This window comes from Bos indicus, chromosome 17, assembly GCF_029378745.1.
Source record: "Bos indicus isolate NIAB-ARS_2022 breed Sahiwal x Tharparkar chromosome 17, NIAB-ARS_B.indTharparkar_mat_pri_1.0, whole genome shotgun sequence".
NCBI classification, from domain to species: Eukaryota; Metazoa; Chordata; class Mammalia; order Artiodactyla; family Bovidae; genus Bos; species Bos indicus.
The window spans coordinates 61,120,251-61,146,056 of NC_091776.1; the positions used below are offsets into that span (position 1 = coordinate 61,120,251).

General features: G+C 52.5%; 1 protein-coding gene and 1 long non-coding RNA gene across 4 annotated transcripts in view; one reads left to right on the forward strand and one right to left on the reverse strand.

Moving 5' to 3' along the window:
• Positions 1-8,059: 8,059 nt before the first annotated feature.
• Positions 8,060-10,933, reverse strand: LOC139176750 (uncharacterized). 2 transcript variants are annotated; one of them, XR_011561192.1, is made up of 2 exons: positions 10,368-10,933; positions 8,060-9,495 (listed from the first exon to the last, which is right to left on the reverse strand). It is a non-coding gene; the product is annotated as an uncharacterized lncRNA (long non-coding RNA). The 2 variants fall into 2 exon arrangements; XR_011561191.1 differs by having other exon boundaries at positions 8,060-9,582.
• A 15-nt stretch (positions 10,934-10,948) lies between these two features.
• The window catches only part of DTX1 (deltex E3 ubiquitin ligase 1), a 38,942-nt gene continuing 24,084 nt past the window's right edge, over positions 10,949-25,806 (forward strand). Inside the window, exons 1-2 of one of the 2 annotated variants that reach the window (XM_070769621.1) lie at positions 10,949-11,171; positions 11,679-12,687. In XM_070769621.1, the coding sequence (XP_070625722.1) occupies positions 12,429-12,687 (259 nt within the window). In that variant the 5' untranslated portion in view covers positions 10,949-11,171; positions 11,679-12,428. The remainder of the gene's footprint in view (positions 11,172-11,678; positions 12,688-25,806) is intronic. The other variant, XM_070769620.1, reaches the window with a different exon arrangement.

The window sequence follows — 25,806 nt, forward strand, 5'->3', positions numbered from 1 at the left end:
ATTTCTTTGCATTGATCACTGAGGAAGGCTTTCTTATCTCTCCTTGCTATTCTCTGGAACTCTGCATTCAAATGGGTATATCTTTCCTTTCCCCCTTTGCTTTTCTCTTCCCTTGTTTTCACAGCTATTTGTAAGGCCTCCTCAGACAGCCATTTTGCTTTTTCGCCTTTCTTTTTCTTGGGGATGGTCTTGATTCCTGTCTCCTGTACAAAGTCACGAACCGGCCTTGGAGTACAGAATGAAGCAGGGCAAAGGCTAATAGAGTTCTGCCAAGAGAATGTACTGGTCATAGCAAACATCCTCTTCCAACAACACAAGAGAAGACTCTACACATGGACTTCACCAGATGGTCGACACTGAAATCAGATTGACTATAGTCTTTGCAGCCAAAGATGGAGAAGCTCTATACAGTCAGGAACAACAAGCCCGGGAGCTGACTGTGGCTCAGATCATGAACTCCTTATTGCCAAATTCAGACTTAAATTGAAGAAAGTAGAGAAAACTACTAGACCATTCAGGGATGACCTAAATCAAATCCCTTATGACTATACAGTGCAGGTGAGAAATAGATTTCAGGGACTGGATCTGACACAGAGTGCCTGACAGTCGGGTCAGGGTTGTTCAGTTAACTGGAGAGGGGAAGCAGACGTGGCAGAATGGTAGCATTCAAAGACTCTGAGTGAAGGGTACACAAAAAAATTCATTGCATCCTTTGCAACTTCTCTGTAAGCCCAAAATGAATTTAAAATAAAAATTCAAATAAAAAAAAAAGAGTGGGGGGACCCAAGGTACAAACTTGGTTTGTTTGATACGAATGCCTGAGCGTTCCTTGGGAGTGCAGGGTTGGAGTACCAGCTCCCAGGAATGCAGAGATGACCTCTGGTCAGTCACAGGCCCTCTCATACCTACAGCCACTCCCTTTTTAACATAGGTAGCACGAGTATTAATACCGCTGGGCTGTGAGAATCCTTTGAAACGTGCACATCACACACATGCCAGGGGAGCTGTGGTAGCGATGCTTTCTATTACAGAAAACATGCCCTCCCTCACTTTTAAAAAAATGTATTTCTTTTCCATTGAATCCCTCATTTTTTAAAAAAAGTTAACCCATTTTATTTTGGCTGCATGGGCTCTTTGCTGCAGCACGTGGGCTTCTCTGGTTGTGGTGATGGGATGGGTTCAGTAGTTGCGCGTGGGCTTACCTGCCCCATGGCATGTGGGGTCTTAGTCCCATGACCAGGGATCAAACCCACGTCCCCAGCATTGAAAGGCAGAATCGCAACCCCTGGACCACCAGGGAAGCCCTCCCTCCCTCACGTTCACTTTGGGAGGATTTGTATTTTCACAAATGAGATTTGCTTGAAGCTGTGAGTGCCCGTGGGAAGGCAGAACAGGACACTGGCTTCCAATCCTGGCTTTACAATTTAGTGGCATATGACCTTGAGCATGCAACTTTTCTCTGCCTCAGTTTCTTCATCTGTTAAATGGGGATAGTAAGACTATATCTCATAGCATTATTATAAAGCTTGTGTGCACACATGCTCAGTTGCCTTGTTGTATCCAACTCTTTGCGATCCTATGTATGGTAGCCCTCCAGGCTCCTCTGTCCATGGGATTTTCCAGGCAAGAATACTGGAGTGGGTTGCCATTTCCTTTTCCAGGAAATCTTCCCAACCCAGGGATCGAACCTGCTTTTCTTATGTTTCCTGCATTGGCATGTGAGTTCTTTGTCACAAGTGCCACCTGGGAAGCAGTAATATATTTTTCCAAATCTCTCCCTCAGAGCTATAAGGAACATCTAGTGGGTTATGGTAACCTCCTCCAGGGGCTCGTCCTGATTCAGGGATCAAATCTGCACCTCCTACATTGCAGGCAGATTCTTTACCCACTGATGTACCTGGGAAGCCCAAACTCAGTCGTGTGCGATTCTTTGTGACCCCATGGACTGCAGCACTCCATGCTTCCCTTTCCTTTACTATCTCCCGGAGCTTGCTCAAACTCATGTCCGTTCAGTCAGTGATGCCTTCAAACCATCTCATCCTCTGTCACCCCCTTCTCCTCCTGTTCTCAATCTTGGCCAGCATCAGAGTCTTTTTCAATGAGTCAGTTCTTTGCATCAGGTGGCCAAAGTATTGGAGCTTCAGCTTCAGCATCAGTCCTTCCAATGAATATTCAGAGTTGATTTTCTTTAGGATTGATTGGTTTGATCTCCTTGCTTCTGACAGAGTGTGGTTCACTGGAGAAGGGAATGACAAACCACTTCAGTATCCTTGCCTCAGGAACCCTATAAACAGTATGAAAAGGCAAAAAATGGAATATTGCTCAGCCTTAAAAAGGAAGGAGATTCTGACACATGCTACAAGGAGCAAGAATCCTAAGGAAATCATGCCAAGTGAAATAAGCCAGTCACAGAAAGACTTATTCTATATAATATCATCTATATGATGTATTTAAAGTAGTCAGATTCATAGAGACAGAAAGTAAAGTGGTGATAGCTGGGGCTGGGAGTAGGGAGGGATGGGGAATTGTTTAATGGCTATAAAGTTTCAGTTTAACAAGATAAAAACATTCTTGTGATCTGTTGAACAATCACTTGAATATGCTTAACACAACTAAGTACTGCATTTTGGACACTTCTGTTGACCATGATGGCTACTCCATTTCTTCTAAGGGATTCCTGCCCACAGTAGTAGATATAATGGTCATCTGAGTTAAATTCACCCATTCCAGTCCATTTTAGTTAGCTGATTCCTAGAATGTCGACGTTCACTCTTGCCATCTCCTGTTTGACAACTTCCAATTTGCCTTGATTCATGAACCTAACATTCTAGGTTCCTATGCAATATTGCTCTTTTCAGCATCGGACCTTGCTTCTATCACCAGTCACATTCACAACTGGGTATTGTTTTTGCTTTGGCTCCATCCCTTCATTCTTTCTGGAGTTATTTCTCCACTGATCTCCAGTAGTGTATTGGGCACTTACCAACCTGGGGAGTTTCTCTTTCAGTATCCTATCATTTTGCCTTTTCATACTGTTCATGGGGTTCTCAAGGCAAGAATACTGAAGTGGTTTGCCATTCCCTTCTCCAGTGGACCACATTCTGTCAGGAGATCCAACCAGTCCATTCTAAAGGAGATCAGTCCTGGACGTTCATTGGAAGGACTGATGCTAAAGCTGAAACTCCAATACTTTGGCCACCTCATGCGAAGAGTTGACTCATTGGAAAAGACCCTGATGCTGGGAGGGATTGAGGGCAGGAGGAGAAGGGTATGACAGAGGATGAGATGGCTGGATGGCATCACCAACTCGATGGACATGAGTTTGAGTAAACTCTGGGAGTTGGTGATGGACAGGGAGGCCTGGCGTGCTGTGATTCATGGGGTCGCGAAGAGTCGGACACGACTGAGCGACTGAACTGAACTGAACACGACTAAACTGTACGTTTACAAGTGGTTAAAATGATAAATTTTCTGTTATGCTTTTTTACCACAATAAAAATAAATTAAAATGAATTACCTAGAAATCCTTCCAGCTTTAGAGCAATAAATCGGCAATGGCCACCAGGGGTCGCTATGCTCCCATTTCATTTCACAGCCCTCTCCGCCCTTTCTACTCAGTGGAGCTAACTGACGGTTTCTAGCGGACTGTGCGGGGTAATGCCCTAGGATCCTGGAGAAAGTTAGAGCACCTCTATCCTCCCTGCCTTCGCCAGATGCACCAGCCCTGCAGAAGCCCCAGGGCTGCACGGCACTCCCCATCACATGCCGGCCCACAGCCGACTCAGCTCCGCGGTTTCTCTGGGTCTCTTCCCTCTTTGCTGGAGACACCGTCGGTCCTGAATAGGGTGCATCCACCTTGCCTGGCTGCCCGCCGGTCTTCAGATTGCCCAGGGGCTGGAGAAGACCGAAAGGTGCAAGGACTCACCTGCCACCAGGTTACCCACAGATAAGGGGACACGGCAGTGCAAATGGGTCAGAGACCTCCTATCCCAGGTGCAGAGACTTCGCGGTCAAGCAACCCTGGGGTTTGCCCACTCACCTGCTCACTATGTATGTCATAACCTCCTGGGGGTCTGAGTCTCCTCATTTGTAAAATCTATGTTAATACCCAGGAGGATGGAAGAAGTTCAACAAAAATTCCTGAGGCTTAGAAAAGCACTCAACCGATGGGCTAATGACCATTCCATGCCCCGTATCTGATGCTGGCCTGATCTCCCATCGCTGGCTGGTTTTCTACTGCACAGCACCCACTCTCGACTTTGCACTTACTACTTAAGGATCCTTTCCTGAAGAAACCCGCACCATGATCCTCTGGACCAGACAGGGTCAGTGAGTTAACCAGGCAGGATTCACTGGGTTGTAATGAATAGAAACCCAGTGAAACTACCTCAAGGAAATGGAAATGTCTCGTGGAATCCAAGAAAAAATGAAAATCAAACAGCAAAGTGCTGAGAAGGGCAGACCCAGGATCTGGGCTCTTTGGGGACCCAGGACCATCCTTTCCCCAAAGCCTGCTTTATTCCTCTCCTCCACACAGGACATGTGCCCCCATGCCCTCCCACCAGGCTATGGACTCTGCTGCCATTCCTAGAGCATGCCAGGCACACTCCCACCTCAGGGCCTTTGCACCCTCTTTGCCCTCTGCCTAGGACATCCTCCTGTAGCTCTCTCCTATGGTTCACTACCTCCCTGCTTCCAGTCTTGGCTCAGATGTCACCCCAATGGCACCTCCCTTGTCCAACTGTTTGAAAATTGCAGCCCATCTCCCACCACCAGCATGCTTCAGCCTCTCCCCTGCTTTCTTGCTTTTTTGCTTTAAGTTCACAAAAAAATAAAGAGAGGGGTAATTATAATCCTACATTTATAGCCCACTCTCATCAGCATTTATTTTTTTATTTTAATTATTTATTTGGCTGCACCAGGTCTTACTTGGCATGTGGGATCTAGTTCCCTGACCCCGGATTGAACCCCAGGTCCCCTGAATTGGGAACACAGAGTCTTTTAACTGCTGGGCCACCAGGGAAGTCCCAGTGTTTAATTACTAAATTTAATGATGTAAAACCCCAAATCCAAACAAAAGCTACAGTCTTGACAATAACCTACATCTAACCAGATGGTTCCCCCCGACCATAATCCCCTCACTATCTTCATCCTGAATCCTTTAGTTATTCTTCCCTTGTTTCCTTCTTATGGTTTATTATTGAATATGTGTGTATTTATTTTTAGTTGCTTTCAACTTGATAGAAAGGATTTCGCGTTTATGTAAAAGGACATTTCTCGTGGGATATTCGATCTCAGATATTCATCCACATTGTGATGTATTATGACTGTAGTTCCTATGTTTTGACTGCCAAGTAGTACTTCGCAGTGGGAATTTATTCATCTGCTCTCCCATAGATGGGTACGTGGGTGTGTCCCAGTTTTGGCCGCTGTGGACAGCACCCCTGTGAATATCCTTCCATGTAATTCCTGGTGTAGACAGGCAAGCATTTCTCCACGGTTTATACTTTGGTGTAGAATTGGTGGGTCATAGGATACGGACGTGCTCGGCTTTGGGAGAGAAAGCTGTGAATTGGCTGCACTGATTCACATGCCCACCAGACGTGTTGAGAAGGCTTGCTTTTTCTCTACAGTGTTTGCACTTTCTGCCATACCATGAGTTTCACTTATGTCTTTGTTTACCATCTGTCTCTGCCCTCCACCCCACTAGAAGGTCAGCACCAGGAGGGCAGATATTTTTTAACTCTTTGGTTCACTATTACATTCCCAGTGCCTGGATCAGTGTATAGCACATAGTAGATGCTCAATAAACATCTGGTTGGATGAACAAGTCAATGGCCCCAAACGAGAGCTGAGAGCTCCTATGTTGTATTATCAGCCCAATTACATGGGGATAGGCTGATTTCACCCTCCCTCTTTCACTCCAATCCAGGAAAGGACCACTGGCCAAGAACTACTGATGCCAGGACCCCCAGACCAATTAAGTCAGAGTTCCTGAGGGTGGCGCTTGGGACATTGTTTTTAAGCACCCCACCCCCATCCCTGGAGATTCTCCCTTGTGGACAGAGTGAGACCCAGAGCTCAAAGGGAAGCCATTCATCTCACCCAGAGATGCTCAGGTCCCAGGCAAGTCCCACTGGACCTGAATTTCTGGGTGAGACTCAGGAATCTGCAACCTCATGATCTGGACACATGGCCATCAGAGCAGGCCCCACCCAGACCGCGGTGCCTGTGGATGCTCCTCGCCCATCAGGGCCAGCTGTGATGTTACGGTTCTGGCGTTTTTCTAATTCCACCTCCAGGTCTCAGCAGGTAGTGACGGCCTTTTACCACTTGCCACCCTCCTCTCATCCTGCAGGCCCGAGGTAGTCTCCTGTTTCCAGTAGAATGCTCTGAGTTCCCGGGGCCCTCTTTCATTCCCCAAGACATCCAAAGAGTCTTTCTTGCTCTGTTTCTTGTTTCCCACTTAAACTTTTCCCCTTACTGCTGAGGGAAAGGTCACAGCTGGTCCACGGACCAGGATGCAGGGAGCCGGACAGAAGAATTCAGAACTCGGCTCCTCGGGGTGGAGGGCAGGGCTGACACCTGCCTCCCAGGACTCATGCCCCAGTGGTACATGACCTTGCTATGGTCTTCAGGGTCACCCATCTTGTTCTACGTCCCACAGAACAATTCCCACACCTTCACTTCCTGCTCCAGGGGATTTAGCCCAGCACTGGGCACCCAGTAGTAGCTCAATAAAGTCTGGTTACTTTCAGGCTCTTTCATACACAACTTGAGTTGCATTAAATTCCCTTCAGGGACTACCCTGGTGGTCCTGTAGTTAAGAATCCACTTGGCAATCAATATAGGGGTGCTAAGTCACTTCAGTTGTGTCCAACTCTTTGTGACCCTATGGACTGTAGCCTGCCAGGCTTATCTGTCCATGGGATTCTCCAGGCAAGAATACTGGAGTGGGTTGCCACGCCCTCCTTCACGGGGTCTTCTCGACCCAGGGATTGAACCCGTGTCTCTTACATCTCCTGCGTTGGCAGGCAGGTTCTACACCACTAGAGCGATGAGTTCAATCCCTGATCCAGGAATATCCTGTATGCCACCGGGCAACTAAGCCTGTGCACCACAACCACTGAAACCCCCTCTGGAGCGGGCAACTACCGAAGCCCAAGCACCCTAGAGCTCCCATGAGAGAAGCCACCATCACGAGAAGCCCGAACACCACAACGAACAATAACCCCCACTTGCCGCAACTAGAGAAAGCCCGTGCGCAGCAATGAAGACCCAACACAGCAAGGAAGGTCCAAAAAGAAGTAAATAAATAAAAATTAAAAAAAAAAAAACTCCCTTCAGTAACTTCCATGGCTCTCAGGATAGAAACCCCAAACCCATGGTAGGCCCTGCATGGGGACCTTGCCCATGGCTCCCCCCTGATCCATTCTCAGTGGTCACTCCAGCTTCCTCTCTCTGCTGCTTTAACACACCAAACTCTTTCCCACCTCTGGGCCTTTGCACATTCCTGCTCCTCCCACTGGCTTATCCACATTACCACTGTGGATCCTTTGGGGAGTAGCTGAAATGTCACCTCCGCTGAGAAGCCCTCCCTGATTCCCTAGGCCTTGTTCGATCCCTGTTAGAGGCCCTCATGATATCCTGAACTTTTTCATAGCTCTTGCAAAGTTTTGTAATCATACTTAAAGTGATTCTTTGATTCACGGCTCACACTGCCACTAGACTCTGAGAAATAGAAGAGCCAGAACCATGTTGTTTGGGTTACCTCCTGGGTCTCCCTGCACAGCCTAGTGCCTGGCTTAAGGACTGGGCTCAGTATATTTTGGACACATAAATGAGTGGATAGATGGATGGAGGGAGGGTAGGTAGAGAAAGGGAGGGTACTTATCCAGCTGAACACATAAATGAGTAGATGAATGGATAGATAGATGGATATGGATATGAGAACAAAAAATAAGTCATTTCTTTCTGCCATCTTTCCATGCTGCTATAATAGTGCACATGAATGTCCTTAAGAACACTGATAATGCTGAGAAGAAAGACAAACTCCAAGTTCATTTAGGCCATGCTCCTAAGTCATCATCTGGCTTTTAATTGTTGTTTGTTGTAGTGGAAGACTTTCCTTGAAAGGTTTACATGATTTCTATTGTGATGATGAAGCATGGCTACATCGGCGAACTGGAAATCATTGATGATCACAGAGCAAGAACATCATTGTGAAACTCACACACAGGTTAAGTAAATGTGATTAGCCCTGAACTTGACGTATCACTCAAAGATCTAGAAAAGTGACAGATCATCTTCTTTCATCTCATTGCACCGATGACCTCAGCTAGTATCATGGCTGCAAGAAAGCGAGACAGACACACACAGAAGAGAAAATCCTGGGATTTTCTATGAGGGTTGTCATTCCTACACACAATACATTTTAAAAAGAGTTTTCGTGATGGACTGCATTTGTTCTATTGGCTCCTCCACTGGTGTCTGAGCCATCTCTCCAGTGGATTGTGAGCTCCATGAAGGTCAAATTCTTTTCCCCTCTTTGCAATTTCTTTCTCCCAGGATGGTGGGGGAGCTGGGCTCTGTACTTCCAGCTGCTCCACAGCCCAGTTGAGAGGGCCCGCCGTGAGGGCCATGCTGCCCTCCGCTGGATGCTGAACAAACACCACGGCAGCGCTGGTGGTGTAGGAGGTGCAAAAGCATTTTGGATTCAAACCCCAGCTCTGCCACTCACTCCCTGGGGGAACTTGGACAAGCTGCTTTGAGCTCCAGGAGATTTTTTTTTTTCCATCTGTAAAATGAAGACAATATTACCTACCTTGTAGGACAATTGTGAAGGGGAGTGAGCATTACATAAGCGCCTTGGCACATAATAGACACTCAATAAACAACTATGCTTATGTAAGAAACACCAGCCATACCACACGAGGTGAATAAGACACAGTCCCTTATCTCAAGGATGTCTCACTCCAGCAGGGACAGATTCCACTAAAGTGGCTTGTTGTGATAAAGGGTGTCCTGTTGAGGTATACCGGAGAAGGCAATGGCACCCCACTCCAGTACTCTTGCCTGGAAAATCCCATGGACGGAGGAGCCGGTATGCTGCAGTCCACGGGGTTGCTAAGAGTTGGACACGACTGAGCGACTTCACTTTCACTTTTCACTTTCATGCATTGGAGAAGGAAATGGCAACCCACTCCAGTGTTCTTGCCTGGAGAATCCCAGGGACAGGGGAGCCTGGTGGGCTGCCGTCTATGGGGTCGCACAGAGTCAGACACGACTGAAGTGACTTTGCAGCAGTCAAGGTACATGCGATGTAACGCAGAAGATGGGATGAGTTCAAGGAAGGCTTCTCGGAAGAGGTGACCTTTAGTCAGACATTAAATAGCATTGTACAGTCTGGAGTCTTGAGTTCTTCTTTCCAACTTGCTGCTAAATTTCCAGGTGACTTTGAACCAGCTTCTTCTCCACTGGTCCCCAGACCCCCTCCTGTAACATAAGGTTGTTCAGCATCAGCTCCAAATCTTTTGGGTCACAGCCTCCCTTGAGAAGAATCTGTAGAAAGCCAGAGCCCTTCTAAAAAAAAGAATTGCACAGACATGTAAGTCAGTAATGGGAGGACAGGAGAGCCATCAGTGGACCTAGGCTAAAACTCCAGAGTTCAGCCATCCCGTTGGCACGGTAGCATCTCAGAGCTGGCCCTGCCCTCAAACACAGCCTCTGTCTTTAGTCTGTGGAGGCACAAGCAAACAGAATCAGGATCCAATCTGGAAAAGCCCCTCAAGCACTGGACAGCAGGAGACAGCAGGGCCCTGGGGAACTGGCGGGGGTGGGGGGTAGGTCACTCTGGCTGGCTGGGGAGCCAGAGTTCCGTTCTGGGAAAGCTCCCCTGAGCCGTCTGCCCTTGACCTTGCCTAGTTTATCACCATCTGCCCTGGAGAGGAAGAGGAGCGTGGGCTGCTCTGGGCAGGCTCCCAAACAGGCCGCTGACCCCCGTCTGCCACCCAGGCTAGAGTTCCCGGACGCATCCTTCATCTTTCCTAATCTAAACACCCGCAGGCCCCAAGTGGTCCATCCCTGGCCCCCTCCCCCCACCACCCAGATGATGTGTTCTCAGTTGCATCCAGCTTGCTGGACAAGGGCGAGCTGGCCCTCCCATTAACACTTGAGCTGCTGCCACCACCTGCCTCCCTGTCCATCCAGCCTGCCCTTGCCTAGCATTTACTGAGCACCTGTTGTTGGCAGGCATCCTTGAATGAGACGACAGAGGGCCCACGCTTACCTTCCTTTGAGGTCTCTGCCTCCTGGCCTAGGTCCCCCCACTCTTCTGAAGGCAAGATGTTCTTGCCAACCCCACTTACCTGGAGCAGGTTAGTTGTCTTGGGGGAAGCTGGCTCTGGGCTGGCTAATTGGGTACTGGGAGGAGAATCAGCTCTGAGTGGTGTCTGAGCATTGCTCTAAGCTGCTGTGTGATCCTGGGCTTATTTCTTACCCTCTCTGTGCCTCAGTGGGCCCATATGTACACTTCAGATTTCATGATTCCCTCTGCCAGCCCCTCCTCACTCCCCTCTCCCAGAAGAGTGGAAGGAGAAAAGAAGCCTACCCTAGAACGCTTTAAGATCTTTCTTTAAACAACCCCTGGATCCTAATCCATTCGTTCGAGCATTTATTGAGCATCTATTGTGTACCAGGCCCTGGACTGGGCAACTGGAACGTAAAAATTATTCAGATTCAAGCAGGTGAACAAATGGACACCCCATTCCATGGCCTGAATCCTGCTGGGGTCAGGAGGCCCCGTGGGGTCCCAGGTGGGCCTAGCCCAGGATATGGGGCGCCCGGGGACTCGCGTGTCAGCGCCGGCGGTGCTTAGGGCCGCGATCTGTCTCCTCCCCTTCCTCCTTCTCCGCCCCCTCCTCCTTCCCTCCCCTGAGCGCGGCGACGGCCGCCTCCCACCCGCGGGATCCCGGTGTCCGGCCGCCGGCTCACGCGTCCGTCGGTCGGCTGGGTAGTCTGTCCGCGCGCGTAGAGCCCAGAGCCCCGCCGCGCGGCCTGGGAGGGAAAGGGCGCGGAGGCGGGACCGCGGCTCCCTCCCACTCCGGGGGGAGCCCAGGAGGCGGCGGTGCTGAAGCCTGAGCCGGAGAAGGAGGCAGAACCGGGGAGAGGCGGTGAGAGCGCGGGGTGCCCAGGGACCCCACCCCCGGCTCCTTCGGGAGGCCCGCGCGCGCTTTGGGGAGGTCTGGCCTGGGGACGGAGGGTTGTTACCCGCAAGGCGGGAGGCATAGGCGATCCAGCTCCTGGCTTCGCCTGCGTGGTGACGCGACCCCTGAGGGGCCCTGGGCCGCGCCTGCAGCGCCGCGCATCCTGGCACCTCCCGGCGCATCCCGCATCCCTCGGCCGGGAGCGGGCCCCGAGGGAGGGGAGCGCTCAGGTTGCTGAGGAGGGGGCGCCGCAGGCGAGGGGTCTTGGAAAATCGCGCCCCCAGCCCCAGCCCTCCCTTGAGGCCTGCCCCAAGGGAGCGCGACCGGGCGACCCCCTTTAGCCCCCCTCGCTGCCCGCTCCCCCCCATCGGTTCCCCATTGTTCTCAGCCCATCGCTCTCCCGGGGAAGGGGGGAGGGGGTGCCGCGCTCTGGTCTTAAAGGGCCCTCTCCCTCCCCTTCTTGTCTCCTGGCAGGTGGCGAGCGCGAGTGGGGTGGGGCGTGCCCACGGGCCCCCGCCCCCCTCGTCCCCCAGCCCAGCTCGGGAGCCGCAGCCCGGATCAGGGGGCTGGGAGTAGCCGCCGCACCCCTCCCCCGTGCGTTCTTCGAGCCACCCGGGCCTTCCAGGACGGCGTGGACCTGGGGTGGGGGGACAACCGGGACAGGGACGCCCCCTTCAGCGGGAGCCGTCGGGGGGCGGGGGTGGCGGACCTGAGACAAGGCCAGCAGCCCCCCTGGAGCCAGGCGCAGGGTCTGCGAGCGCAGAGGGCCGGCCGGGGCGCTGCAGAGAAGGCCGGCTGGGGCCGGGCCTCCTCCGGGGGTGACAGGCCCTGCCGCGGCCAGAAGGAACGGGGGACCAGCAGGAAAGAGCCCGGACCTAGAGTAGAGGCAGCTGCCTCACCCCCTCGTCTGAGCCTGGAGGGAACCCGGGGATTGAGAGCACCTTTCCCCTTCCTAAGAAAGACACTTGCCAGAACACACCTAACCTGAGACAGCTCTGAGGGGAAGGGATCTTGGAGCCTGGAACATTCCCCCCCAGCCCCCAACACTCCTTTAACTGAGGCCTGCGGGCCTGAGAGGGGCCGGGAGGACACAAAGGAGGCCGGACAGTCCTTGCTGCCCTCCCTGGGGCGAGAGGAAGCTCCCCTCCACCCCCTCCAGCTCCCAGGCCCAGGAGGAGCTGCGTGGGGAAGAAGGGGGTCCTGGCCCCTCGGGCGGCAGCGGCCATGTCACGGCCAGGCCAGGGAGTGATGATGCCGGTGAACGGGCTGGGCTTCCCACCTCAGAACGTGGCCCGGGTGGTGGTGTGGGAGTGGCTGAATGAACACAGCCGCTGGCGGCCCTACACGGCCACTGTGTGCCACCACATTGAGAACGTGCTCAAGGAGGATGCCCGGGGCTCTGTGGTCCTGGGACAAGTGGACGCCCAGCTGGTGCCCTACATCATCGACCTTCAGTCCATGCACCAGTTCCGCCAGGACACAGGTGAGTGGGCTCGCGCCCCTCCCCTCCCCACCGCCACCACTATCACCATCATGGCGGGATGCGGAAATACCCCAGCATCCCTGAGGAGGGAAGCAGAATTGTGGAAGGCCCACCTGCTGCTCCAACCCCCTCCCCCTAAACTAGGTCAGTCTAGCCTAGTCCAGTTGAAGAACTGGGTTCCAATCCAGCCTCTTATGTAGGGCTGCAGATGAGCTATATCGCTTCTGTGAGCCTCAGGTTCCCCCTCTGCAAAATGGATGGGTCAGTGTCCCTAACAGCTGTGTGAGGATTAGATAAAACTGCTCACTGAGCCCAGAGCCTAGAAGATCATTAGTGTTCGATCATCAGAATGAAAGGGCTTTCCCTGCACTTCCTCAGTTGATATTTTTTCAACCACTACAGCCAGTCTTCCTATCATGTTCGTGGTAGTCCTGGTAGCTGTCCCATTTTACAGATGAAGAAACTGAGTCTCACAGAAGCTGAGCGATTTAAACTCAGAGCTGAGATCTAAGCCCAGACAAGGGGCTTCCAGAGCTGAAGCTCTTAACCAGAATCTCATTTCGGCTCTGAGAGCCGCTGTTGTTGGAGTGATGTAGTGGTGGTTGCAATGATGGGGGCAGTTGAGGGGGATTGGTGGTGTTGATGGTAGAAGGGCGGTAATGATGGAGGAAATAGTGTTGGTGGCAATGTCAGTGGTCATACTGATTGTGGAATTGGTGGTGGTGATGATGGTTGTGTGGGTGGTGGTCTTGGGAGCAGCGTGATGGGGTGGTCATGGTGGAGAGAATGAGGCTGATGGCAGTCTTGGTGTCGTGTGATAGGTGATGATGATGATAAAAACGAGGATGTGATTAAAAACAGCATTTCTGTTCGCCATCACTGTGGAGACCTGCCTGAGTCATTGTTGCCTGGTGGTCTGTATGAAAAGCTTTGTGGGCAGTGAGGAATGGCAAGGTCCTGCCTCTTAGAAGCTGCCAAGAATCCTTGACATGATCACCCCCAGGAATCTGCTGATGGAGGTTTGAAGGAGTTACAATGACTCCCTAGATGATAGAACTGCATGTAACAGCCTTGGGGATAATAGAACACATTCCATCTCTCTAGAGCTATACTGTCCAATATGGTAGCCACTAAGCCCTTGTGGCTATTGAAATTTATGTTAATTAAAATTAAATCAAATTTAAAATTTAGTTCCTCGCTCCCACTAGCCACATCCACTTGCTCAGTGGCCACAGGTGTCTCGTGGTGACTATACTAGACAGCATAAGTCCAGAACACTACCACCATCGAAGAGAGTTCTAGTGGCTAGCTCCACTCTAGACCATCGCTTGGTGCCTACTGGGTGGTCCCCACGTGTGGAAGCAGGTGAATTCTTGACAGATGGTTTGTTGTGACTTTTCCGTATATCTGTGTCCCCAAACTCTGGGAATTGGCAGCAGTCACTGGTGGTACCATTTGTTCATTCATGCCATCATCAACTTACCAATCTGTGTGTCAGACCCCCATGCTGAGCGATAGAATACTGTAAGGAGCAAGACCGCCAGGGTCAGGGAAATCCAATGGTTAGGAGTCCAAGCTTTCACTGCTATGTCCTGGATTCAATTCCTGAAAGTTGCATGGCACAACCAAAAAGAAAGACAGCCGGGGTCCTTAGTAGAGGTCTATTTGTGGAGGACCTATGCAGGAGATCCCTGTGTAGTCAGCAAGCAACACATTAACCACACAGATAATCAGTTGCAGATTATGGAACATGGAATAACCTTGGTCGAGTAGTGGTCACAGAAGGCTCATCTGAGGAAGTCAGGTTTGACTAGAAATCTAAAGAATGTTTGAGGGAGACAGCTTCCCAACAGAGGGAACAGCTAGTGCAAAGGCCCTGTGGCAGGAAGGAGCAGAGTACGTTCAAACCCATTGCGTTTGGAGTGCAGTGGATGAAGGGAGGTGGCATGAGATACGGTTGGACTAAGGGAGAATGAACACATGTGTACATATGGCTAAGTCCCTTTGCTGAAACCATCACAGTGTTGTTAATTGGCTATATCCCAATACAAAATAAAAACCCTTTAAAAAAAAAAAAAAGATGAATTTCAAGCAGGGGCTGGACATAAAGCCGTGAAAGGGGCTCTGGATTTTATCCTGAGGGTAGAAGAAGTCACCATCAAGCTCTTGGGCCGATCCTTCCAGAGAGGCAGAGTCCCTGATGAAGAATTGCTGGGCATCCCCTGCCCCATTCTCTCTGGCTCATTCCGGAACCATCTCTGGTGGAGGGCAGGGATCTGACAAAGCATTCTATAGGTTCAGAGCTAGTGCTGGGCGTGGAGAGAGTTTTCCAGGGCCTGACAGGTGGTCCTTAGAAGCAGGAATTGCCCCATTCGAGGCTGCCAAGTTGGCCGGTTGGTCTGTGATTCCCACACCCCTGTTCTAGGCTCCTTTTCTCTTCCCACACCCTCACTTGGGCTCCCAACTCCCCAGACTCCCTCCATTCCCCCTTTCAGGGGACCCCTTATTCTCAATGGCATTCCTTTTATGGGTCAGCCTTGCTGGATCCCCTAGAAGTTCAGCGTCAGTCATGTTCCCACTGCCCCCTCCAGGAGCTGCTCACTCCACACCTGCTCCCTGTTGGCCGGAAAAGAGAAAAAAAAAAAAAAACCACTCAACCCTCCACAGGCTCCTGGGAGCCTGCCAAGACCCCCCAGGGAGGGAGGAAAGCCTGGAAACCTCTGGGGCCAGCAGGAGACCTAGGAAGCCTGGGTGACTGCTAGAGGGAGGGGCAAGATGTCTCCCACCAGGAGTGTTATAATGTGCTTGCCCACTTCTCCCAGGAGCAATACAAAACCAAGGAAGGACATCTGGTCCTCACCCTCCATGACTCAGGGAAGAGCCTCGAGTGGCCGTTATCACCTCCCCAGACCTCAGTTTCCACATCCATGAGATGCGCAAGAGTATTACTTTGCTAGCATGGTTGTTGAGTTGGTGGAATCACATATCTTATTTTATCCCACAGACCTTAACTAACTGATTACCCACCATGTATCCAGCCTGTATTGAACACTACAGATGCCTGAGAGATGAGTAGGAGATCCTAAATCTTGAAGATTGTGGCACACACACACACAAAACAATATAAAGTTGTAAAACCCAAAGCTCGCATGTATATATTGAAATGAATACAGCCTCTCTTTAGATTTTTCTCTTTTTAATATCTATTTTTATTTATTTACTTGGCTGCTCTGGGTCTTAGTTGCGGCACACGGCATCTTTGATCTTCGTTGTTGAGTCATTTGGGGTCTTTTCCTTATGGCATGTGGGATCTAGTTCCCTGACCAGGGATCGAGCCCAGGCCCTCTGCATTGGGAACGCAGAGACTTAGCCGCTAAACCACGAGGGAAGTCCCCTAGATTTTCTAATTGTAAGATTCTTGACAAGTTCATTGCAGCAGAACTTTACGTTTTTGTGGGAGGTAGCAGCATGCCCCAGTGACCCTGACATTGGCACCACAGACTCTCTGATAAGGTCAGATAGAAATAGGTTAGCCTCTGTGGATTCTACAGTCTCCGTTGTAACTGCTGCTGTAGCCTGACTCTGCTGCTGTAGTTTGAAAGCAGCCAGAGAGTATGCAAATGAATGAATGGGTCTGTGTCTTAATAAAACTAGTTGCAGCCACTGAAATTTGAATTTCATATCATTTTCACGGGTCATGACATATTCTTCTCCTTTTTCTCCCCACTCCGACCCCCATCCACCAACCATTTGCAAGTTTAAGAACCGCTCAGCTCATAAGCTGTGCAAAAGCAGGCAGCCAGTGAATTGGACCAGGGAGCTGCAGTTCACCTACTCCTAATATATTCTTAGCCTGCCCATGGAGTAGGACAGTGCAGATGCCATGGCACTCTCAGTGTGGCCTGTATGAAATACTTGCCTCCTGGTGTGTGTGCGTGTACGTGTGTGTGCATACACACAGCGCTGCCCCACCTGTACATCACTGACACCCAAATGCCCTGTCTCTAACCCTGTCGTGCTGCCAGCGGAAAGCAAGCCCAGGTGTCAGGCTTGGACCACAGGGGAAGGGCCAGCCCTGGTCCCATGGGGGCTGCTGTTTGTTCAGCCTGTGGCCCGTCACCTCTCCCCTGCTGGGCTGTTTTCATCACTTGCCACGGGGGGTGAGTTTCCCTTTGAAGCCCCGAAGGTCTGGAACCCACGTGGCAGGGATGCCATGACCCTGGTGTTCCTTTCACAGGCACATCTGCTGCGATGTGGGTGATAATGGGCCAGGTGGTACTGGTCCCCCATAGCTTTCCTGGTTTTCCTTTGCCTTGAGCCGACCAAACCAGGATTTCACAAATGGGAAAACCAAGGCGGAGGGGTTGGCCCAGGTGGGCAGAGCCTCTGGTGGTGGAGCTGGGTCCAGGAGCAGTGGGAGAAAGATGTGGGAACCGCCTCCTGTCCCCCGTGAGGTCACCTGCTTAGAGCCACTTCCCCACTGCTGTGGAGGCAGGTGGCCGCCACCGAGGGCTTCATCTGGACCCTGGATCCTCCTCTTGGTCCCCGCTTGGGACAGAGATCTGAGCTAACCACTCCCCAGGCCATTTCCAGATTTCTCTCTGAGCTCACGTGGCTGGGAGTAGGGGCAGGGGGAGTGATGCACTGATGGGTGACACCTGTTCTCTACTCCCTCTACTGCTGGGGGCACCCCTGGCCGCCTTCTGCCCATTCTGTAGATGGGACAGCTGAGGCTGGGGGACGCCAGCCTGGGGACCATCCACAACTGCTGTCCCCACAGCTCAGAGCACGTCTGTGCCTGGCACTCCCAAGCTGTCAGGCTGGAGTGACAGGTGGTGCCTGTTTTCAGCATCTCCCAAGCCAACACCAATCCCTTCTCTGGGTAGCCAGCGCTCCACTCAGCCCGGGAGCCCTGATGGAACATCCTGTCTGAAGCCACACTGAGGCTGTCAGAGATCTGGTAGGGCCACCCAGAGAGAGGAGCAGCCGTCACCAGGGAAAGCACCACCAGAATTTAGACCCCTAGGCAAGTCATTGTATCCTCCAAGAGAGAGAGGCCCAGAGAGGGTGCATGACTTGCCCAAGGTCACACAGTCAATCACTCCTCTGGAACCGGGTTTCTCACACAGGTTTCAAGGATGGAGACTAAGGGTACATTCAACAAGCCTGCAAAGAGAGTCACCTCCCCCCCTCCCTTGAGTGTTCTGCTGGGGCTTGTTGCCAGATTCTGTACCAAAGTAGGAACAGCCTTGTGCAACCCCAGAGGACTCCGGGCCCAGCTCCCTGGTTACACAACCCCTTGGGACCTTCTCCCAGACAACCTGGAGGGCCCCCAGGGGGCTGGGCCTGACACCAGGGGCAGGAAGGATGATATGTGTTTGGACTGGGAGGGGGTCTGTCCCCTGGTGGCTGCAGCTCCAGCTGAGTCATACAAGGGTGTCTCCCACCACCACCTGTTGCACTGCCTGCATCTCCACCCTGACAGATCCATCCTTTTGCCTCCGGCTGCTTGTCTGGCTCCTGGAGTCTCCTCTGGTACCATACATTCATCATCACTTTTGTTTGATAATCACTGGTGCCTACTCAGTACCAGGCCCTGGACCAGTTCCCTGGAACTCAGAAAGATGGACAAGACCCCTGCCAAACGGGTTTCAGAGTCTAGTTAAGGCAAAGGCAAGTACATATCATGGGAATAGCAGCCAAACTCTCAGATTCAGATATAGATCTGGATTCCAGCTTGGCCCTTTGCTGGCTGTGTGACCATGGGCTAGCCCCTTAACCTCTCTGAGCCTCAGATTCCTATTCTGCAAAGTGGGAATAAGAATAGTCCCTACCTGAGAGGGTTATCGTGAGGACTGAATGAGATAATGTAGGTAAAATCACAGAGAATATTACTTTGCACATAGTACTCATGTTCAAGTAGGAAAAAGATTTAAATACCTCATAGGAGAGGTACAAGTTTCCTGACCAGATGATATGGACAGTGTGTGCCAGGGGCCTCTGAGCAGGAGGACTTCCTGGAGGAGTTCTCCAAGAGTCTGTATGGTTTGAGGAACACTTCTGGCTGGAGGCAACCCAGGCAGGCCTGAGTGGAAGAGGGAGGCAGTGATAGAAGCTGGGGAGAGGTAGGGAGGGGAAGGGAGGCCTCTTGAGTCTCACCAGGCATGACTGGGCCTCCAGCTGTCACCCTTTAGCAGCCAGGCCCCAGGGGACCCAGAGCCACACCGCAAGACCAGCCTCATTAATCATGGGCCCTCAGAGGCCAGAGGTGAAGGCGGCTGGGCAGGGGCTGACACAGGCTCTTCCCAACAGTCTGTCTGGGCTCCCTCCTCCCAGCCAGCAGGCATCAGCCCACTTTATACATAGCCAAGGTGAGGCTCAGAGGGTGGAGAGCCACCTGCCCAAGCTAGGAAGACATGGATCAGAGATTCAGATCCCGGTGGCCTGCAGCACCCGCCCTGCATCAGGCCTGATTGCCCTAGCACCTTGGACAGCGCCACCCATGGCTGGACCACTCCTGTGGGGAGTGGGGGTGAGAGATGCTGGGTCACGTCCTCCTGGTAGCATCTTCTCTCTCCTTTCATGTACCCTACCCCTGCTGCTCCCCTCTCTGTCCTTTCCTGCTCTTTCCCAACCTCCCCGCACCCCGCATCCTCATCAGTCCAAGGGAGCTGTGGAGTCTGACCTAGAGATGAGGAGGCGGTGGAAGCTGTGATGGGGAAATGTGGGGGCTGGAATAGGAGAGGTGATAGGGAAGGTGATGAGAGCCATGGGGGTGGGGAGGGGACAGGGAGGTGATGGGGCTATGACTAGAGCTATTAATGGTAGGGTGGGGTGAGGTGGGGAGGGTGTGATAAAGGGGACTGTGATGGGGAGGGTCATGGCAGGACAGCAATAGGAGTGCTGTGCAGATTGTGATGGAGGGTGGTGAAGAAGGTGATAAGGAGTGAAGGGGGAGGCATAAGGGTTCTAAAGAGGGGGTGATGGAAGACGTGATGGGAGGGTAGTGAGGAGGGGCTAGGATGGGGAGGTGATGACTGGTCACACGGGAGCTGCCCATTCAGGCTGCGGGCAGGGGGATCCTTAGCTTCCTCCCCAGGGTATGGAGGGTGCCTGGGGCCCTCCGAGGCACCCCGCCCCCATATCTGTGTCTCCCTGGGCCTCCCTCTCACTCCTACATCACACCCAGCAGTAGCCACTCCAGGACAACCTCCAGGTCCCAAGAGAGTTGTCACCCCCCAACCCCCGGCAATGAACCCGCTCAGGCTCCCAGTCGAGGCAGGTGCCCTACCAACCCCCATCTACCCTTGACTGATACCAACTGAGGGCATGGGGCCCCCAATCTGGAAGTGGCTGCCTCGGGGAGCCTTGTTGGTGAGGTCCAGGCTCTAAGTTCCCTTCTTCGCAGCTTTCTGGTAATTGTGGGGATGGGGTAAGGATGGGAATGGGCGCTGACTTGTGACTTTGAGTAAACCACACCATCTGCATGAGTCTCGGTTTCCTCCTCTGTAATATGGGCCCAACAACAGTCCCCATCTCGTAAGATTCTGATCAGTATTAGTTTGTTCATTCAACAGGAACTTAATGAGCACCTACTACGGGCCAGACACTGTCCTTGGCACTAAGGAGGCAGCAGTGAGCAGGACACATACAAATCACTGCCCTCGGAGCCCTTCTATTTTGGTAGGAGTGATGGGCCTGGTACAGGAGGCCAGACACTGAGGAGGTCGGGATGTGGGGGTGTCCTTGATTTGGGGGCCGCAGGAGCAGCCAGGCTGGAGGCTGAGTCTCCCCCAGGTCCTGTGTAGCTGCCTCCTGGCTCTGCCACTCTAGCCAAGTGCCTCTCTCTGGGCTCCTCCCGTTATCCCTCTGGAGTTGCTCCAGGCTGCCGCTTCCACCTGCCCGGACAGTAGTGGCAGGCGGGTGATGGGCTATGGGAGGAAGTCTGGCACCGGGCCCTAGAGCTGAATGCCCTGAAATGCAGAACAAAGGAGGAGGCAATCGAAGGAGGCGGCGCTGGCGGCCAGGACAGTCCTGCCAGCAGCCTCAGCATAGCCACCTCTTCTGCTGATGACAAGCTGAGCCCCACCACCACAGAGCCTTTGTCACCTCTCCCTCCGACTGACTGCAAGCAGAACACACCGGGGGAACGCGTAGGGTTCACCCGAAATGGCACCGACATGGAGCCCTCCCCAGGTTCCTCTCTTCTAGGGAACAAAGGTTCATTTATGCCAAGGTGTTAGTCACCTGGGACCGTGAAAACACGAGTCAAGGAGCCAGGGGTCCAGATCTACCTCTACACTGTAGGTGATTTGAACCAAGTCCCTTTCTCTTTGGGGGCCCAATTTTCCCATCTAGAAAAGAGGCTGAGAATTTGGATGCTTCCAGGGTTGGGGCAGCCAGCAGAAGTGTGTGCAGTGGCTAGGAAGGCAAGGATGTTTAACTGTTGTCCTCTAGAGCACAGTAGGTGCTCAATAAATACTTGAAAACATGAATAGGGTGACTGTGACTCAGCTTCTGCTAAGCTTTGCCAAGAAAGCCAATCTTTGTCACTGCCTCTTTGGATATTTGGGGACATTTTTGAAATCCAGACTTGAGTGAGTCCACCTCATTTTTTTTTAAATGGTTATTTATTTGGCTGTGCTGGGTCTTGCTTGTGGCATGTGGGACCTTTTAGCTGTGGCATTTGAACTCCCAGCCACGGCAGGTAGGATCCAGTTCCCTGATCAGGGATCAAACCCAGGCCCCTTCATTGGGAGAGTGGAGTCTTGGCCAATTTTTAAATGCCTGGTCATTATACTTAGAAGATGCAAATAGTGTGGTGACCAAACAAAGTCACAGTCACCCTCCACTTTGCAATCTCCAGGCTAGTCATCTGTAGTACTCAGGTGGGTTCACATGTGTGTATTTGGTCATTCATTGATTCATTTAGCTAGCATTTTCCAAGTGCCCACCTCCCTGTGCTCCTGGCTATGGAAGCATGCTAAGGGTGGCTGAAAATCACCCAACCTTTGAGAGGCTTCCAGGCTGGACAGAACAGACGCCTCAACAGTTAGAGCTTGTGCTCGGTGTTTTAATGGCGGTTCTGCAGGTACAAGGTGCTGTGTGAGTCCCAAGGAGGTACTGATTCTCCCTGAGGGTGGCAGAGATTTTTAAGAGGATGGTGGTTGAGCTGAACCCTGACAAGCGTGCAGGAACCCAGGAGAGAGGAACATGGGGTGGTTTGAGTGGAAGGACATTCCAGACAGAGGTAACAGCATGGGCAAATACACAGGGGCAGAGCCGTGTATGTTGCGTTTAGGGAATAACTAGATGTTTGGTGCTATTAGGGTGTGAGCTGTGTAGCCAGCTGGGCTTTGAAGAAGAGCTGACGCACTTAGAGCGATTCGTTCTGCAGGGCACTAGGGAGCTACTGATGCGCGTAGGTCAGAGGAGTGATGTGGGCGGACTCGAGTTTATGAAAGACCCTCTCCCGCCTCGGGGGACAGTGTGCCTTACAGGGTGTGAAGGGTACCGACTGGGACCAGGACAGAGGCTGCTGCAGCCGGCTAGGCAAGCAGTCACAGTGGCCTGGACCAGGGTGGTGGCGCTGGAAGTGGGGAGAAGTTCAAATCTGGCTAGGTGGAATCCTAGCTAATAGCTTACATGTGTTATGTGGGGTGAATCACTTCACCTCTCTGTTTGGATTTGTGCAAGGCAATGATAATAGTGGTACCTGTTCTGTAGAGTGTTATGTGGATTAAGCAGTAACATGTAAAACACTTAGCACAGTACCTGACACATAGTAGGTCCTCTGTGAGTGTTTACTATCAGGATGGGGAGGAAGATGTTCAATTTCACAGATGAGAAAGTAGAGGCTTGGAAGGGTCGGGGCAGTGGCCCAACAGCACTGAGCGCTCCAGGAGATAGAAGACTCTCTGCTCCTTCTTTTTCCTGCCCCCTCATTTCCCTCTCTCAGCTGCTGCTGCTATGCCAGGGGGTCCTGAACCCGAGTGTGTTGGAAGCCACGTGACCAGGAAGCCACACACACAGCTCATAAAGTGGGCACAGCCAGCTTGCAGCTGCCGGCAGACTCCGGAGGGAGGGGTTTTTGAAACCATTTTAAGGGTGGTAGCCTCTCCAAATGCCCCACAACCCTTTAGCCTCCTCCAGGCAGGGCTGGAGACCCCCTCCCTTCCCCTGCCACAGAGCTTAGGGAGACTGGGCCAGCTTCAAACATGCAGAAACCGCTAATGGGCCGCAGCTCAGTTGACAAGTCCCCTGGGAGAGTTTGGAGGGAAACAGAACACGGCGGGATTATTGATCACAGGGCGGGAGGGGGAGTCGCCCTGGGTCCACAGACTGCAGTTCGAATCCCAGCCTGGCCGCCATTCCCGGGTGGACCTCCAAATCTTCCCAAGGAGCCTCAGTTTCCCCATCTGCCAAATGGGGCTAACCACAGTGCACAAAACCTCTCAGGCTCTTTCAAGGGCTGATCGGTACGCATCAGCTCTTAGCATAGTAGCTGGCATTCAATAAAGCAGGATGGCTCTTGCTGTCGATGTCAGGGAGTTGGCCAGCCACTCAGATAATCAGTCGAGGCATCAGGGAGACGGCTGCTATTCCAGAAGGCCATATAACAGCTTGGGTCGGAACGTCAGCTGTGTCCCTTACTTGCTGTGTAAACCTCCATGCCTCAGTCTCCTCCCCTGGAACACAGGCCGGGAAGAGTAGGGCAGTGAAGAGGACAGCTGGAGTCAAGCAACCCGGGATGGGTTCCGATTGGATCACTTCCTTGCAGATGACCTCAGGGGTTCCTAACCCTCTCTGTACCTCTGTTTCCTCACCTCTAAAACAGGATGGTGAATTTCCTGGTGGTCCAGTGGTTAGGACTTGCGACTTTCATTAGCCCGGGTTCAATCCCTGATCAGGGAACTAAGATCCTGCAAGCCGTGGGGCGCAGCCAAAACAAAATTTTTTTGTAAATAAATAAATTTAACTGGGATGGTAATATCCCTACCTCATAGGGCCACTGTGAGGATTAAATGAGTTATGAGCCTGGCCACAAAAGTGTGTTCTCTGAGCATGACTGTTACTATGGTGTGACTTCTGGGTTGGTGGAGGATTCAGTGAACTATCTCATCAGGCTCAGCATCCACTGGGTGTTGAACTCATGCTTAACCCGCTGCCCCCCACCCTTCCCGCTCCATCACAGACCTCAGGCGGGAGTGGGACTTCCCCCCCCCCACCTGACAGGATGTCCCATGACTGCCTCCCACAGGGCCCCTCTTCCCGTCAGGGTCTGGGTGCCCCTAAACTGAGGTCACTTCCCTCCGGGAAGCCACCCCCAGAGGGAGGGGTTCATTGCTGGGCCTTGGGACTGGCCCAGCCCAGGGTAGAACCCTTTGGAGGCTAGAGAGGCAGACAGGAGGGCTCAGAACCTTCCCCCCAGCTCTCTACAGAGTCAGCTTTTTCTTAAAGCAAAAATCTGGGGGCTGAGACACCCATACCCCACCTTCAGGCAGGGGGTTCAGATTGGGACCACATTCTCCAGGCAGAAACCTCTCACGATAGAGAAACAACTGAGCGCAAACTGAGGTAGTGAGTTCCCGTCGCTGGAGGCATCCTAAGCTGGACTATCCCTTGGCTGAGTTAAACCAGTCTTAGAACCAGTCTAACCTGGCTTTTCCTTTACTCCATGAATAAGGCATCATTCCCCAAGTCTCCCAAGATTTCACTTCTCTGGGATCTCAGTTGTGTTCTGTAAAACAGGAACAATTTTAGTTCTTCCCTGGAAGGAACCATATGGGGATAAAATGAGTTAGTGCAAGGAAGGTGTTGAACTCAGCCTCTGGCACACAGTGGGGCCTCAGTCAACATTAGCTTTATTGTTATGGCCGTAGCTGCTGGCTACCCCACAGCCTCCCCTCTCTGCTCCTCCCTGTCTCTTGGCTTGGCTCTCTGGTTCTCCCTGACTGTCCATGACTGCCTCTGTCTCTAGGCTTCAGGATCCTGTTCCTTTATGTCTGTTTGCCCCCGACTCTCCTTTATCTACCTTAGCACATCCCATGTTGATCTCGGCCCTCGGCGCATGTATGTCTCTCCCAGCCTCTCTCACCCTCTCTCTTGCTTCCTCCTGTGTCTCCATCTCTCTTTGGTTGTCTGTGTCCCAGGCACGAACTGGTCACTGGCTGCAGTGACCGCAGCCGCCCCCACACCCCGTCTCCGGGGGCCCAGCTCCTACAATCCTCCAGCTGACATTTGGCCAAAGCCCCTTTCCTCTCAGTTCAGCTGGAACAAGATTGGAATTTTTCAACCAAACATTCCTGAGAAACGAAGGAGGGGGTGTGGGGGGACGGGGAACAAAAGCAGACACAGAAACCGGCCCAGAAATAGTACATGCTTGACACAGGTTCCTCACCGCCGTGGGGACACAGACCCTGGTGACCGGCACAGCTGGGTGCCCAGGAGGCTGGAGAAGGGGGAGTGGACCCAGCAGAGCTGCTGGGTGTTAGAAAGATCAGCTGTGCATCCAGCCCACTAGTCTGAGGCCCTTCCCATCTCCCAGGCTGAAGAACCTCCAGCCTCTCATCTTAGACCCATTGTTCTGGTCTAAAATCTAGGCCAAGGCCACTGGGGAGGAGAAAGAGTGTTTCCGCGGTTGCTCCCTTGCACATCTCAAGATCGCAGCCCAGGCAGGTCCCCAGGGAACCAGCTGGCGCCCCCTGCCCCTCGGCCTGGTCCAAGGCCAGTGGGAGCTGGGGAGGTAGATGGATGGGCAGGCAGCACTGGGCGCTGCGGGGTGCGGGGCCGGGCGGGGTGAACGGCAGCTGCCCTAATTACTCCAGCTCGCCAGGTTCCGATCTCGTTTGAAAAGGACTCCAGGGACGCAGCCTTTAATAACTACCAGTAAACAGGCAGGAAAATCGATACCTGGTAAATAGAGCCCTGGAGAGAGGGATGCCTGGGCTGGCTGGTCCTGACCTGGCTGGGAGAAGCTCCCGGAGTCCTCTGTTGCAGAGCTGGCCAACGCCGACCTTTGGAACCCTGTCCCCCGCCTTTCCCGGGACCCCGTGTGCACTTTGGCTTCTGCCCTCCACGTCTGCACTCCCTCTCCATCAAGACCAGCCCCTCCCCTTT